Source organism: Heterodontus francisci, chromosome 1 (assembly GCF_036365525.1).
Source record: "Heterodontus francisci isolate sHetFra1 chromosome 1, sHetFra1.hap1, whole genome shotgun sequence".
Classification (NCBI taxonomy): Eukaryota; Metazoa; Chordata; class Chondrichthyes; order Heterodontiformes; family Heterodontidae; genus Heterodontus; species Heterodontus francisci.
The window spans coordinates 119,702,942-119,715,138 of NC_090371.1; the positions used below are offsets into that span (position 1 = coordinate 119,702,942).

General features: G+C 41.7%; 1 protein-coding gene across 4 annotated transcripts in view; it reads left to right on the forward strand.

The window, feature by feature from the left end:
• The window catches only part of dlc1 (DLC1 Rho GTPase activating protein), a 527,354-nt gene that overhangs the window by 145,708 nt on the left and 369,449 nt on the right, over window positions 1–12,197 (forward strand). For all 4 annotated transcript variants that reach the window (XM_068034855.1, XM_068034845.1, XM_068034837.1 and 1 more), the window contains exon 3: window positions 1,657–1,806. In XM_068034855.1, coding sequence (XP_067890956.1) covers window positions 1,657–1,806 — 150 coding nt within the window. The remainder of the gene's footprint in view (window positions 1–1,656; window positions 1,807–12,197) is intronic.

Below are 12,197 nucleotides of genomic sequence, written 5' to 3' on the forward strand. Positions count from 1 at the left end.
CCAGACCTGCTGAGTGAATCCAGCATTTCTTGTTTTTGTTTTGTTTCTTTACTTGTTCCATTACGACTCCCTTTGACCTTGCACCATGAAAACTTCTGTCATTTAATCTTTCCTGCCCTCCACCCTATCACAGACCTTCCTTTTACACTTTTTCCTACCCTCCCTCCTTATACTTGTTCAAAACTTATTACATTTCTAACTTTTCCAAGTTTTGCTGAAAGGTTTCAGACCTGAAATGTTTACTCTGTTTCTCTCTCTCCACAGATGTAGCTGGACCTGCTGGGTATTTCCAGAATTTTCTGTTCTTATTATAAATGTTGATCATCAACTGAACATGTGTTTTGGCGTCTGCTACGCAGAGCAGCAGGTGCAATTTAAAAGTGGAACTATGAGGAAGAAAGAATATACTGGAGTTTGGCTTAATTGCATTTGGAGGTCAGGGAGTATTTATGCAGAGGTTTCCATTAGGAGATTAAATAAGAGGGTAGAATGCCTGATTGTATATGGTCTATGGAAGGTGCAGGCTTGATTAGCCTTTTCTGATCCCATGATTTATCCTCTTACATACTAAGAACATCTTCAATCTTATATTTGTGCCATATTAGGTAACATTAGGTTGCTCTCCTAAATATAAGTGGAAAGCATTAAAATTGCAACCCCTTTAAGCATGCTGCAACACCATACTTTCCATTTTTACAGCACATATGTGTACACTCAGTTGAGTATCTTTCAAAAGTCCCCAGAAAAGAGTCTGTGCCGTCTACTCAGACAAACTGAAACAGATGATGGTAACACAAGATATCACAACAGGAACAAGGAGTTATGATAGCTCTTTTACGAGCCTGAAAGAACTGTAATTCATGAGAACCACAGACACAAATGAGTTATGCTCTTTCACACACTTGAAATAATGCCTGGAATTCACCATCATTGGCAAGTTACCCATTTAAAAAAATAATTTTGATCTGTGTATATATGTATATGTCTGTACTTCCTCTGGTAGAACTATAAACTCATCGTTGTTAATTCTGGAATGCATGGTGCTGTTGCCAACTTGTAATTGCTTTTTGCCCTTGGGATCTTCACATGCGCGAACCATCAATGCTGAGACAAGTGGAATCGCCAGTCTCGCCTACAAAATAAATGAACACCTTCTAATTTAAATAGACTGACTCATGCAGTTGGAACAGAAATGAAAAATTCTCCAATTCTAGCCCTCAGCATTCATTGAAAGATTTATCTTGGCTACATCAGTTAAAGCTATATATGTAACAAAACTTAAAACAAAAAATCATGAGTTACTATGGCATCCTTACCACATTCAGCATAGAATTAACAACATATGATGCTCTTCCACATCTTGACTAATTCAAACTCTCCCAAACTAAAGCAGAAGTTTCTAAAATGGGAATGATTTAGATTTCTATTTTTCTCTAACATTCCAACATGTGGCAGTTCTCAGTCATTTAGAATCTGTTTGTAAAACAAGAAAATTCTATTCTTTCTCAAAAAGAAAGAGCTCTTTTTTACTATCTAATTGGATAACTCTTTCAAAAGAGCTGAAACAGACAAAACGGGGCAAATGGCCACCTTCTGTGCTGTATAATTCTATGATTCTAGGTCTGCAAGTTGTAATTGTACGGTCTGTTTCCTCAGGAAATGAGGGAAGATCAAGATCGAGCACGGCTAGATTCCATGGTGCTGCTCATTATGAAACTGGACCAGCTTGACCAAGACATTGAAAATGCCCTCAGCACAAACTCGTCTCCATCCAGTACTCCAACTGTTAAGAGAAGACACGTTCCTGTGAGCACATTTACTTACAATCACATTCTATTCTTATATGTATGCTTTGTTTACCAATACCAAATATTGTCTACATCTTCATTAAGAGTAATATATAAAAGTCAGATTTTGGGAATGGTCTAATTTCAGGCTAACAGTTAATGAGAGAGTTTTTAAACACATATTTATAATTTTATTAAAACAGATTGACAAAGGTAAGCTCAGAATAGCATCAGCCATGTTAAGACATTGTAATTAAACGTAAGGGACCCGTTTAGATATCTAACCTCAATTGACGATTATCGCTGTTCATCTTCAAAACAGCATCAAATTAAGATCCTCATGTAAAATTCATCAGAGAGGCGAGGTATCTCACCGAGATGAGGAAAGTAAAACTGCAACACCTGAACTGCAGCATAAGCAGATACCTATGGATATGTCAGCAGGTCTCGTGCTGCCCCTCTCCCCACACCCCAAAAACATAAGAACTGGTGCATGGCAGAGAACAAAAAGAGGGGGGGGAGAACTTTAAGAGTGTTGTTAAGGTAAATCATTGATTTTATTTTTGGAAGGACAACAAACTATGTTATAATGTTGCCATTCTTCAAAGTAACATTTCATCCTTAATGGCCTTGAAATTACACTGTGCAGTATTATCGCATAAATTCTTAGAGGCAAATTCAGCAAGATTGCAGTTCTAGATCAGAATCTCACCAGATGGGAACACATATCAGCGAATCAGGGCTACAATATTATAATCCTATCTTCAAGTTTGGTGACGTTCTGCCTCAAGGAGCACAGACTTAGTAAATCTGCTCTTTAATACCTTTTATCAAATTCTTTTGGCTGTTGTTTTATGGAAATATTAATCTATGTAAAATAAAAGGTTAAAACCATATTAAAGTAATGGAGAAAGAAATTAGATATAAGTGCATTAAACCTTCTTACGATAATATCACAGTATAATTTCCATGGCATTACGTTTTGAGTTGTAAGCATGTGTTCTGATAAAAATCTTAATACTATTCCTGTATATTAAAAAGATTTCTGACAAAGGGTATTTTGTGGAGATTATTTGTTCTAAATTACTATAACAATGTTACTTTGAAGTAAAATAGCACAAAGACATTTTCTTCAAAAGAGATTGGTCTCATTTTATAAGCAGTAAATAAACAGGCTGTGTGTCAGTTTTTTAAGGTACCAGTTCAGCTATGTTCTGAAAGGTAGAACTGTAACATAATTTCACTCTTGAACTTGGTTGCTGGTGAGGGATGATGTCACCGCAGATAGATTATTGTTTACAGATGTTGACGTAAACCTTGCAAAGTCTCCTGGGAAAGGAAATGGGAGTGAAATGCTGTAGCATTTAAAACACAGGTGCCGTCATTATGAAAATATGCTGGAACATTTGACCCATGATCAGGTTTTATGCAGTCCCACAGTTTACATATGTATATTCCCTTTAAATGTTTAATCCGTTAAGAATCTTTGCTACACAGAGCAATGAGCGCAATGATATTATTTCATGACTGTATTGCATTACTGCTCCTTAATGGAAGTATGTTTACTGTTGCCAGTTTCAAGCAGTTTTCACTTGTAATTTTTCTCATTTTACAAGACACAATTCATCACAATGCTTTGCATATTAAATAGGTTTTCAATCCCAAAGACAGCAGTTCAGGAGACACAGCTTAACCATTCTGTTTTAGTGTAGAATAGGAAAATAAAATGTCTGAAGAATTGAAAAAATCTGGGTGGCAGCAGAAACTCCAGGTAAAAAGCCCTGCCATGTATAATATTTATTACCTCACCAAGGATATGATTGAAAGTTTCCCTTAAGTTGAGTCATATTCCTAGGCTGCAGCTATATCATTCCTTTTCTATTGGCTTGTCGATACTGCTATAAAAAACATTACCATTTTCAATACAAGTTCACTTCAGGTCTCAATAGTTCTCAGACAACCATTTTTTTATTTGTTCATGGGACATGGGCATCACCGGCAAGGCCAACATTTATTGCCCATCCCTAATTACCCTTGAGAAGGAGTTGGTGAGCTGCGCTTTTGAACTGCTGCACTCCATATGGTGTAGGTACACCCACAATGCTGTGAAGTAGGAAGTTCCAGGACTTTGATCGAGCAATGATGAAGGAATGGATTGTATGTGACTTAGAGGGGAATTTGTAGGTAGCGGTGTTAGCTTGTGCCTGCTTTCCTAGATGGTAGAGGCCTCAGGTTTGGAACTTGCTGTCGAAGGAGCCTTGGCAAGTTGCTGCAGTGCATGTTGTAGATGGTACACATTGCTGCCACTGTGCACTGGTGGTGGAGTGAGTGAGTGAATGCTTAAGTTTGTGGATGGGGTTCCAATCAAGTCGACTGCTTTGTACTGGATGGTGTTGAGCTTCCTGAGTTTTGTTGGAGCTGCATTCATCCAGGCAAATGGAGAGTATTCCATCACACTCCTGACTTGTGCCTTGTAGATGACGCACAAGCTTTGGAGAGTCAGGAGATGAGTTACTCGCCACAGAATTCCCAGCCTTTGACCTGCTCTTGTAGCCACAGTAATTGGATGGGGCACCTGGAGACAGTTTCTTAATTGGCTGCTTCCAGGAAGATCATGCCCGATGTCCCACCACAGCCACCTCCAAGTTACCAACCCAGAATTGAGGCCAATGTCGGGATCGTGACCCAACCAAGAAAAGCCCAAATGTGCTGGGGAGAAAAAGGAAAAATAAGACGGGTATAAGGGGACACTGGGAGAAGTGAGACAGGAGATGGGCGCTGACAAACTATCTCAGCAAGATAGGAACAGACTCTCAGCCAATGATTGGAGGGTTGGATGTTTGTCCGAGCAATAACACCCAACAAGTAGGAGGGTTGACAAGAAGAGGTCATGCAATGGCTCCAGAGTAGCCTCCAACATTGTGCTTCTGGCATAGCCACTAAAATTAAACTACATCAAGGACAGGTGCAGACATTAAAGGGGCTGAGTTGGGGAGGTCAGGCCAGCAATGAGGCTCAATAAATTGTGGGATTCCAGCATGTAGAAAAGTTCCAGTGAAGGGAATCGAGTATCCAGCTTGTAGCTATATCCCCAAAGTAGCTTTATGGTAGTGGATTCCAACAGCAGAGATGGTGCAGGAGGCAATCTGTCTAATTGAGTAGCATGCCAGATTTCAGCGCTATGACAGTTGAAGGCAAGAGCATGGGGTAGAAGGAACGGCAGCCAGCAGTGTTGGTGACTAAGTCATAGGAATATATGACCTCCAATTTCAGACTCAGGCTTTAATGAATTTTCCACCTGTTGCATGAAAGCTCCTCTCTCTCCTTCAGCCTTAAATCCCCTCTTGCCCTCTTGGTCCTTTGTCTCAAGCTTTTAGTATATCCTCCCTTCCTTCAAGTCACCATTGGTGGCTTCATCATCTTGGCTCCACTAGCTGGAACTCTTTCTCTTAACTTCTTCATCACTCTGCCTCTTTCTCCTCCTTTAAGCGCCTTCTCAGAACCCACCTTTTCAACCATGTTTTTGGTCCCTTCCCCTAATCTCTCCTTCCATGATTGGCACCCATTTCCCTGTCTTAAAATTTTTACAGTATGCTGGGATAGTTTCACGTTAAAGATACTATATATAAAAGTAAGTTGATGTTGTTATAGGTTTTCATATGATTACGATAGGCTAAGGAAAAAAGCACTGCTGCACAGAATCATTTGTGGGACTTTTAGATTTATAGAAAACTATTCCATTGAGTAGTCGCCAAAATCAGACAAAAGTTCCCTTCATTATAAGTATATATTCTCCCCAGCCCCCGCCACTGCCAAAAGTGAACTTTCTACAAACAAGATTTATAAAAACACAAGTAATATTGATACGCATTTACATCTAGTCACATGTACACTGCTTTAAACCTAACATTTTAATGTTATCACAATATCTGTAGTGTTGTCAAATGTCCAAAGCTACGGCGGGAAATTGGGCTCATCAGCGCCCAATGCCCTTAGAGCCCATACATTTGTGGGGTGTATTGCATCAGACCCTGTATTGGTGAAGGCCTTAGCGCATGCAATGAACTTCTGCCAGAACTATGCAGAGCATAATGTCAATCAACATGCTATGCTGATTTGACACTGGCAATGCCATTTGGAGCTCAACACTGTAGCTAACACCCCTTTCAACCTCACACAGCCAAACACTTGTTGAGCAGCAGGAAGGACCCCCTTCCCTTCCACCTCCGACCACTACTAAGGGATGATCAACTGCTTACAGGTTGGATGCTGATTGATTTTTTTTTGTCTGTTGCTGTGGTTCTACCAGCGTTTGTTGCTTCCTACTGTTGTTTTACATTGTAACAGTCCACGGTGAGTGTTGTAGCAGGTGCTAAAGGAGATTTTGCTCATTTCAAGGCTTCTGCACAAACCAGTTGCTCCCAGACATGGATGCACTGGTAGCCATTCTCCTTGGAATACAGCATGACTTGAAGAATCAACAGATGCCTTGCAGAGCAGGACAAACTGCTTGAAGGGGAAGTGGGAAAAGTTCACTTAACAGGAGGCCATATCGCCCAGGGTGTTCAGGGAGCAATTCTCCGACCTGAACCTCAGCAAGGAACAATGTGCTAGACTTCAGTAAGGACGTCCTCACTAATATCTGCCACCTGCTTCAGATACACCTACAATCTCAGAGTAGGACAAGGACTGCTCAATAAAGTGACCATGGCAATGAGCATTTGTGCACCTGGATCCTTCCAAGTTAGAGCTGAAGATATTTGCAACATCTCGTAGTTTGTTGCCCACTGTTGTGTAAAGGAAGTCACTGAGGCTCTCTGTTCAATGACAGCTAACTATATTCATTCTCTCTTGCCAGACAGAAGGAGGGGAGTGAGCACGTGACTATGGTAGGATTGCAGGATTCCGTATGGTGCAGGATGCCATTGACTGCAAAAGGATTCCAGTCCCTCACCGTCCAGCTGGTGTAGGAAGTGAATCATGCAGACCAATGCCCGGTATCCTGGCAGCAGTCATGATGCCTTCATTCTGCAGCAGTCCACTGTGCCAGCTGCATTTAAGTCACCATGACAAACCAAAGGCTGGCTACTGGACGACAAGGGCTATCCGCTGACAATATGCTTGGACAAACTGGTGCACAACCCACACACATATGCACAGCATGCATACAATGAAAGCCATGCTGCCACACAAAATAGAACAGACAATTTGAGTGCTGAAACAACGCTTTCTACTGCCTCGAACACTCTGGAGGAGGTCTGCGGTATGCAGCAGGGCGGTTGTCAAGGTTCATGGTGGTCTATGCCTGTCTTCCTTAAGCCTTTGCCTATCCTAGTGCTCCTACAAAGTGCTACCCCAGTGGCTGCAGCATGGCTGGTGGAAGGCTGCTGACTTTCAAAGGAAGAGACTGCAGATGGCCTTGCAGGATAACCTCAAGCAGCTCTGCACCTAAAAAGCACAGCTGTGGACTGCACTATCTCAGCATGGGCAACAGGAATCTAGACTGGCTAGTCGACCAGAAACAACAAGGGCCTGGTGGAGTGGCAGGAGCAGGGCGACAAATGCTGTCATCCTTAAAGAGGACAGCAGCCTCATGCTCCTTGGAGCAACTGCCACTTGCCCAGGGTGGAGCCTCAGCAATCCTGAAAGTTGGAAGACAGAATGCTGAACTCCTATGACATTCTGCAAGCCCCTATGCACATCACAATCCGTAGCCATAATGGCAACTTCCTGAGTTTGCATAGCAGCAAACTGCCCTTGCATGACAGCAGACACTTCCTACACAGCTGGAACCACAATACAGCACCGCTTTAAGAGGTGCATGTTAGCTTTAAACAATGCAGGATTGCTTTAACTGGTGCTAGCATGTAAAAGATTTTGGGCTCCCTGCAGATGCGTGCAGCCAATGAACATTGTGGTTAGCACTGGCTGCACCCAGCAATCACTCAAATGAGCAGGCAGCACGAGGTTGGTGTGCTGCCTGCATTATATTGAATGTGCATGGGTTAATTGCACTTTGCATTCCTCGCACCTGTTTTCGGGGCTCTTCAATTTAACCCCCTTATCTCTAGCACTGTGTTTTGTTCCCAGGGACGCACACAGAGATAAACATCAAGTGCAGCTGGAGGACCATTCGGTGAAAGACGCTCTGGTCTGCCCGAAACTTACTGGTCTTTCAGCAAAAAGAGTTGTCCACGACCAAGTGTTGCAGACTAGCACATTCCAAGGTCCAGGACTACGTGCTGAGGGACGCACTAAAGCTTGGGGCAGCCGCTGCGAAGGCTCAATGGGGAAAGACCAGTGTGTAAGGACCTCCCACCAAAGTGAACTGAGGGGCTGGACCCATGGAAAACCCCTCGGGCTGTATACACCAAATATGGGTTTGCTGTAAAATGTACATGGCTTGTAAAATGGAATGGAAGGGTTGTGAGGCAACTCACTCCTGTATTGAAGAAAACTGATTTCCTTTGCACTTTTTGAAATGTAAACTTGGTGCTGTTTTGAACTGTTTTGTAATGCATTTTTTACAGAATTTTATGAATAAAGTATATTTTTGGGGGGGAAAAATAAAAGAATTGTGGTATAATTAGACTGTCATCCTTTGTTTTTGGGAAAGGAAATTCAACCTGGGATGACTGCTCCTAATTGTTATTCAGTGGCCTCCATCATATGTGAGGATGTCAATGGAGGACAAGATCAGTCACAGCTGTGATTCCCATTACAGTTAAATAGCTTCTGGGGACTCGCTCTTTAGGTTCACACTTGAGCCACATGAAATTAAGCCCTAACAAGAAAACAATGGTTCAAGGAAGTTGGGGGGGAGAATGGAAGAACATTAAAAAAAATTATTTCTTCTCAATTTGGGTTTAAAAGCTGAGTAATATTTTGTTCATGGAAAATAACGGAGACTTTAAAGCATTAGTTTGCATGATACTCACATGAACCTTTGTGAAAAGTTGTTTCAAACTACAACAGCATTCAACTCATCTGGACAAACAATATAATCCCTCTTTGATCACAATGGCCCTTTCTCATATTGAAATGTCATGTAGTTTAAAGTAAGAATTTTTTCTGTAGAATTCATATAACCTTTTCCTCACTTTAACCTGGAGCAAGTGTGTTTAATGCATGTTTGTGTCCATGGAATAAATCTGTCTAAAGGAACAAGTTTTGAGGCCTTTTATTCTAGCTATGTTCCTAAATTTTTTAATATTTGCTGCAATTTTACACTACATCAAACATTGGTGTTCCTTGCAGGTGCATCTCTGATCAGGCCATCTTGGTATTCACCTTGTAACATATTCAAATGTAAGTTAAGTCATTGCAAACTGGATAGTTCAATAAATCTCACTCAGGGCCTGAGCTGGACATCACTACTAGTCCTGAGTGCAGATGAAAGGAAAGGAATTAGTACAGGAGCTGGCAGAACACATAGTACTTGGTTAAAGTCCAGAATCCATCAGTCACTACTGAAGCTGAAATCAAGAGCAAATTCTGCAAGGAAGGAGAATGCCAAATGTAAAGCATATGTTGCACAGAGTTCACAATTATGTATAGAAGAAGAATAAAGGGGAATTCTTTTAACAGACAACCCCCTCTCTGTTCTTAGTAACAGTTATCTGAAGTGTGCTCTTGTAGGCATGGAAGTGAAAATAATTAAATTATTGATGACATACTTTAACACTTTTCCTGAACTAGGTTGGGCTATAAAAGGGTTTGTTATTTTCCTACAAAATCGGGCATTTCTAAAGTAATTATTGTTAACATTTTAATGTTCAAGGAACGTAAGAAATTTAATACTGGACATAGAAATTTTTAGTAAATGAAAGCAATGTTCACAGTTGTCAATATACTGTTCAAACTATTCCTATGCCACAGCCAATCTGATTTTAGAAAATAAATTGCAAGCTTACCTTAAGTGATAAAATTTTACTTTTAACACATTCTACAGCATTCTCACACTAACACTCATTGGCAATGTAGGAAAGCAGTGGCTTATCAGAATGATTTTCACAAGCACACCAACACTATGATTCCAAAGTGATGAAGAGAGATCGGGAATCAAAATAATGAGCTGACCGCTTATGCATGGACAGCTAGTTGCACAGGGAGCATTGCCTTGCATCCCCTGAACTTGCAAATAGTGAGATGTTTTCACCCTGTCTACAGCAGATTCCCATTTATCTGTCCCCAGCATGCCTGTGGCTTGGCACTCTAGCTACATCAAGGGCCAGCTCCTCAAAGTGAGTCAGCGATGTGAGATGTGGCATCCCATCATCCAGGCGTGCCCTCTCATTCCCCCTGGCATTCAACTCCCATTTGGCTTGCAAGATGAAGAAAAATTCCATTAAAACAATACCTCTCTCCCTTACCACTTTCCATTTGCATATGCTGCTGCAGTCTGCACTCCAGCCTCCTGTCCAACAGCACTAAGGTTCTGAGCTATGCTTAAGGGGCATCAAGGCTGCTGAGCACACATCTCTCCCATGGTCAGGAGAACTCTATTTGCCCTCAGGATGCCCCTCTCTTTTGCATTTTGGTGACTGGTGACCGGGATGCATGCCATCTGGATCTTTCTTTGGACTCAGCTTTCCAGATCTGAGAAGGTCATTGAAATGTTTCCTACAGTGTGCCCACTTCCCATTCAAAGCTCCTCTGCTGCTGACGTCATGAGCCATCTCCAGCCATGCCCTCTTGCTGGGCTTGTAGGCTTTCTGTTGCCACTGGCAAGGAACAGGATGTTTCTGCGTCAGTACCGCCTCCAGCAGCACCTCCAGTGAGACATCAGAATAACGGAGGGCTACCCTGGCATAGGGGCCCTCCCTGCACACTGCTCTCTGCTCTGTTCCTCCTTCCATTTTTTGGACAAATGGCAACCTTAGCAATGGCTGCCGCCTGCCCTTTAAATCGGGCCCACTGCTGCCTGATTCCTGCCTCCTTCCTGCTTCCGCCGCCACTAATTGGGTGGCGAATGCAACTCTGGGCCAATTAAGTAATTTGAAAATTAAACTTTCAACGCATGCGCATTGCCACAGTGTTGTGGGGTCGGGACCCAGAAGTAATCACAAAGTCGGGGTTCCAACCCCAGAATTGAAAGCCCGCCCCATGTGACCAACAAAAATGGATTTTTATTATTATGTTGCTGCCCTGATAGTTTACTAGATAAATGCGCTGGGTTAAACAGCGCTCCACCAGGAAGTTTAAATTACTGCCACCTTTGATGGGCCTGTGCTGAGTTAGCTGATCTCAGGCAGGCAGCTGTGGTGGTGCTACGATTGGCTTCAGTGTAGTCGGACTAGGGAGGGGGAAAGGGATCTGCAGTTCCCGCTTTTAGTGGCTATCCCTGCTGCAAAGGACGAAGGCTACAGGATATAGTCAACAACTATGACATTGTACACATTCCTTCCAATTATAGAGACAAATATGAAATCAAAGAATGAGTTCATATTCATTTCTAACAATACAATAATTATGAAGAAACTGAACTTTGCAATTACTTTACCATAAACTAAAAGAGAAAAACAAACTAATAATTTCTCTCTCCTACCTCTCACTCTCTGGTCTCTCTCTCATTCCCTACCCATCTCCCCCTTTTTCTCACTCATCCCCTGCCTCTCTCTGCAATTCCTTCACGAAAGGGACATTGACTGTTTTACTGATTGCATTGTTTGTTTTATTCATCATTGCATTTTTTTGAATGTTTAGCCAGCTATAATATATTACATTTCAGCTATAAAAGAGCCTCATGCAGCTCAGCAAACATTGGTCACCAATGTTGTGTATGCTCAGTTCACATTATAGTCTCCAATTACAGTCAGATTTTACTGGGTCCACCAAGACCAAATAACAAGTAAAAACCTCACTATTTACTAATATGCCCCTACAAAATAAGAAGTGTTGTAGTTACATACATTGCATGTACCTGTTTGTGTCCCTGGAGAACAACACTGTGTTCAGATTTAATACTTGTCACAATTAAACAGTTTGCCAACATTCCCTGTCCAGAGTCACACCTGAAGAATGGTTGGTTGAGTGTGGTACTAGATGTCAGCTGTCAGCTATGAAAATGTACCCCGACAAAAATTAAGAAGCAAATTGAAAAGGTGGAAAATAAGATCATTTATCAGTTAACATGATAAGTTAGGTGCTGTTCTACCTATGCTGCAAATTTCAAAGAATTATGTACCTCATAAGTGGAACGTGCTGTTAGCAGGACATGATATGTTGAAGATATTTTCCATTCTGCACTTTGGAATTTCAATAAATTGAACTTGCAAGTGAGCAATACATTCTGCAAAAACCCCTTTTATTTTGGTCTATCTTATCACAGAAATTGTTTCCACTTCCTCCCCCTACACTCCAGCCCCCACCAACGTGCAGATTTCCCCTGGTGAATCCAGCATCACCTAA